We start from the raw sequence: 2,788 nt of genomic DNA on the forward strand, positions 1-2,788 counted from the left end.
ATTAAGAACATAATGGATAAGTCTTGGGTAAAAATTTTTTTTGACAAACTATACAGAGTTAAGAGACACAAAATACTGCAGGGGAGAAGCCCAATATATATATATATTTTTACAAGAAGGATAGTTGTGACCATTCTACCTCTTACACCATTAGGTGCAGGGGAAAAGAACATGCAGGATGCACGTATGATCCCACAGGCCAATGCTAGTTAAAGATTCTGAACCCAGTTCCATGAGCTGTGAACACACACACCTTGAGTGGGATACACATTTGCAAAAATTTGAAGAGGACATGCTAATTATAATAGTGTTTACATCCAAACAAGACAAAATTGTGGTGGCTCACGATGAGGCTGCAGGAATTCTACATTTCATTCATTCCTCACCTGTTCTCATGCCATTCAGAATCTCTTTTTCCTCATAGCCCTGGACACGGAGAACCCATGGCTCTTTCTTTTGTTCCAAGCGAGAGATCATGTCTGGTTTAGTAATGGGAAATCCTGCTTAGGACAGAAATGGACAAGATCAGGGTTGTCACATCTTGACTGACTGTTCACTACAAAGAGCTCTCCAAATTTTTAACATCCAGCCAGTGTCTCTACAGGAGAGGTCATGAAAGGGAAATAGCTCTTGAGAAAGTCAGTTGAAAACTGGGACTTAAGAAGAACACAATAAACAGCTCCTTGTACTATTTCTACCCAGCAAGAGATCATGGCTCATTAGAGAGCAAAAATAGTGAAGAAAACCATGATCCTATGTGTGCAAGTGAGCACAATTTTATGTTACACTTCTCTCCACACCAGAAACTCTGGATGGAGGGAGATTAACATCTGTGAGCGGGTTCTGAATTTCCTTCCCAAAGAAGGGGACAGTCTTTCCTATACAATTTCTTTAGGGCTATGGAAACCCCTGACTAGAGCACAGACCTGTCGGAGCAAGAGCTGTAGCTGACACAGGACTGTTCAGGGCTAATAGTCTGCTCCCACTCAACTGTCTTGCACAGTTGCCTATGCTTCATTAAAGAATTGCTAACCAAAGTGCTTGAATATCATGATTTGATGAAAAATCATAATTTAAAACTTAAATTTCTAATCTCTTGGTTTTCAGCTTTTAGGAGTTATGTTTTGAATCTTTTTGCCTCAAACTGTATGAGCTAGAACACTGCTATTGTTCATACAAGCTGAGAGTCTTCTATAATCACAGGGCCTTGGAAGCTGAAACTATAAGGAAATTACCAAATATTGCAAGAGGGATGGCCACACTGTTCTATTTTTTCTCTTTCCTCCCTGAATTTACTGCTTCCTTATCCTTTTCAGTAGTTCTCTCCATCAGGCCTTCTGCATTCATTTAATTTGCCTGATCTAGGGAGATCGGTGAGCTGGTGTGATATATGGATGTTGTTCTGAAGCTTGTCAGGATGCTAAGCTTAACTGGGTTTTTGGTTGTAGCCGTGTATACCTGAAGAAGGGTGACTGTGCCCGAAAGCTTGCTAAGAACTTTTTTCTAGCTATGCAGTTGGTCTAATAAAAGATATCACATCTACTCAAAGAAGCTTACCTGGGGAGGATTCACAAGGAGTTGCAGCCCATTTTAAAACCAGTGGCTCTTTCTTTTGGTACAGAAATCCTAATGAGCTTGGAAACGACACTTTACTTAGACATACCACCTTCCATGAAAACTAAATGCATCAGGATGTCTCTAGAATCCTCACCCCACTTTAGGGCCTGAGCAAATCTCTATAAAAGAGAAGAATTAACAGAAGCTACAGTTTGGAGTAGGGCAGGTTCCTGCCAACCTCCTTGAGAGCATCACTTCCCCACACAGTAACTAGGAAGATACAGGGCACTTTCTTCATCTCCCTTAGACTAATCTTCCCAGCAGTGATGCTGCCACGGGTCTGCATAGCACATATCTGGAAGCTTGTCTCTTTTAGCCTGTCTTTCCCGTCACTGTCCCTCCCCCATCTCCTCTAACTGGTAACTTGGTTATTGTTCCACTTCCGGGGGCATCAGCTCTCCCACAGCTGCATCAGCTCCTGTGTGTGTCAGTACAGCCAGCAGATCAGGGACTTGCAGGCAAACAAGGAGCAGAAACATGGGAGATTGGGGGCTTTTCATAGTTATGTTTCCCGAGTTCTCTCAATTACCTGGAGTCTCCGGCTCAGGAGTTAGAAGTGCAGAGTCCAGGGCTTCCCTAGGTTGCTAGTTACAGTCTGAGACAATCCCCAGCTTGGCTGGTAACAAAAGGAACTTTAAATAAGGTCCCTCCCTGGCAGACCCCTAGCAGAGGAGAGGGGAAGGGAGACAGAGGAGAGGAGGCGAACTAACAGCTGCCCAGCCCTGGCTTCTGGGGAAAGAAGCAGAGCAGCAGTAGCCCTGGTCATGTGACAGCGCTAACCAATCACAGAGACACTTTCTTGCAACAAGAACTGACATGTGACTGGGATAACAAATCACAGAGAGGGAGGCTTTCTCCTAGCCCTGGACAAGGAACTGTCACCTGATCTGGTGCCCAGTCACAGGGGTGTTTTCTTCAAATGGTGAACAAGGGAGTTGTATAGAATAAGCTAGTGGAAACATTTTTCAGGAAGGTCAGGATGTTGCTGTGGATTCTTGTTTGAAATCTCTGGGTTTATCTTGGGAAGGTGGAGGTGTATGCACACTTAAGAGTGCTAATGTTGCATGGCACCCCACAGCACCCTTAGAAAGATCACACGGCACTCAAGTTGAGAGTCATGGGAACGAACACAAAATCTTCACTTGGATACTAGTGACAAGCCTGCTGCTGT

At 43.9% G+C, this 2,788-nt stretch overlaps 1 protein-coding gene across 5 annotated transcripts in view; it reads right to left on the reverse strand.

The window, feature by feature from the left end:
• LOC109290782 (zinc finger protein 501-like) overlaps positions 1-2,788 on the reverse strand; it is a 73,011-nt gene that overhangs the window by 35,809 nt on the left and 34,414 nt on the right. For 2 of the 5 annotated variants that reach the window (XM_019507547.1, XM_019507542.1), the window contains exon 2: positions 387-500. In XM_019507547.1, coding sequence (XP_019363092.1) covers positions 387-477 — 91 coding nt within the window. In that variant the 5' untranslated portion in view covers positions 478-500. Of the gene's footprint in view, positions 1-386; positions 504-2,146; positions 2,568-2,788 lie in introns of those variants that run through there. The other 3 variants (XM_019507543.1, XM_019507544.1, XM_019507545.1) reach the window with 3 other exon arrangements.

The sequence above is a fragment of the Gavialis gangeticus genome, unplaced genomic scaffold (assembly GCF_001723915.1).
Source record: "Gavialis gangeticus isolate Ggan-Ray unplaced genomic scaffold, GavGan_comp1, whole genome shotgun sequence".
Lineage (NCBI taxonomy): Eukaryota > Metazoa > Chordata > Crocodylia > Gavialidae > Gavialis > Gavialis gangeticus.